The sequence below is a fragment of the Condylura cristata genome, unplaced genomic scaffold (genome assembly GCF_000260355.1).
Source record: "Condylura cristata isolate star-nosed mole 26May11 unplaced genomic scaffold, ConCri1.0 scaffold00033, whole genome shotgun sequence".
NCBI lineage: Eukaryota > Metazoa > Chordata > Mammalia > Eulipotyphla > Talpidae > Condylura > Condylura cristata.
Genome location: NW_004567134.1, coordinates 18,610,293 through 18,610,887, shown reverse-complemented (window position 1 = coordinate 18,610,887; position 595 = coordinate 18,610,293). Strand labels below are relative to the sequence as shown.

The window sequence follows — 595 nt, the reverse complement described above, 5'->3', positions numbered from 1 at the left end:
CGCCGGCCCCGGAGCCACGCGCCCGCTTCCCCCCAGGCTGGTCCTGTCCCGCTTCGAGTTCGAAGGCGCCGGGTCCGGGGAGAGCGCGCTGGAGGCGGGCGAGGACGAGGAGGAGGTGTGGCTGTTCTGGCGGGACAGCAGCAAGGCCGTGCGCAGCAAGAGCGTGCGGGAGCTGGCCCAGGACGCCAGGGAGGGCCAGAAGGAGGACCGCGACGTGCTCAGCTACTACAGGTGGGCGCCCGCCGGGCGCCGGACCCCCCGGCCCGCCCGCGCCGGAGCCTCAGCGCCCGGCTCAGCGCCCGCCTCCCCAGGTACCAGCTGAACCTCTTTGCCCGGATGTGCCTGGACCGCCAGTACCTGGCCATCAACGAGGTCTCGGGCCAGCTGGACGTGGACCTCATCCTGCGCTGCGTGTCGGACGAGAGCCTGCCCTACGAGCTGCGCGCCTCCTTCTGCCGCCTCATGCTGCACATGCACGTGGACCGCGACCCGCAGGAGCAGGTCACGCCCGTCAAGTACGCCCGCCTCTGGTCCGAGATCCCCTCCGAGATCGCCGTCGACGAGTGAGCAGGCGGGCGGGGGCGGGGGCGGGGGC

At 73.3% G+C, this 595-nt stretch overlaps 1 protein-coding gene across 1 annotated transcript in view; it reads left to right on the top strand.

Annotated features, from left to right (window-relative positions):
- Nucleotides 1–595, top strand: part of ITPR1 (inositol 1,4,5-trisphosphate receptor, type 1) — an 83,864-nt gene that overhangs the window by 39,610 nt on the left and 43,659 nt on the right. The window contains exons 15-16 of the mRNA XM_012732094.1: nucleotides 37–231; nucleotides 312–563. Coding sequence (XP_012587548.1) covers nucleotides 37–231; nucleotides 312–563 — 447 coding nt within the window. The remainder of the gene's footprint in view (nucleotides 1–36; nucleotides 232–311; nucleotides 564–595) is intronic.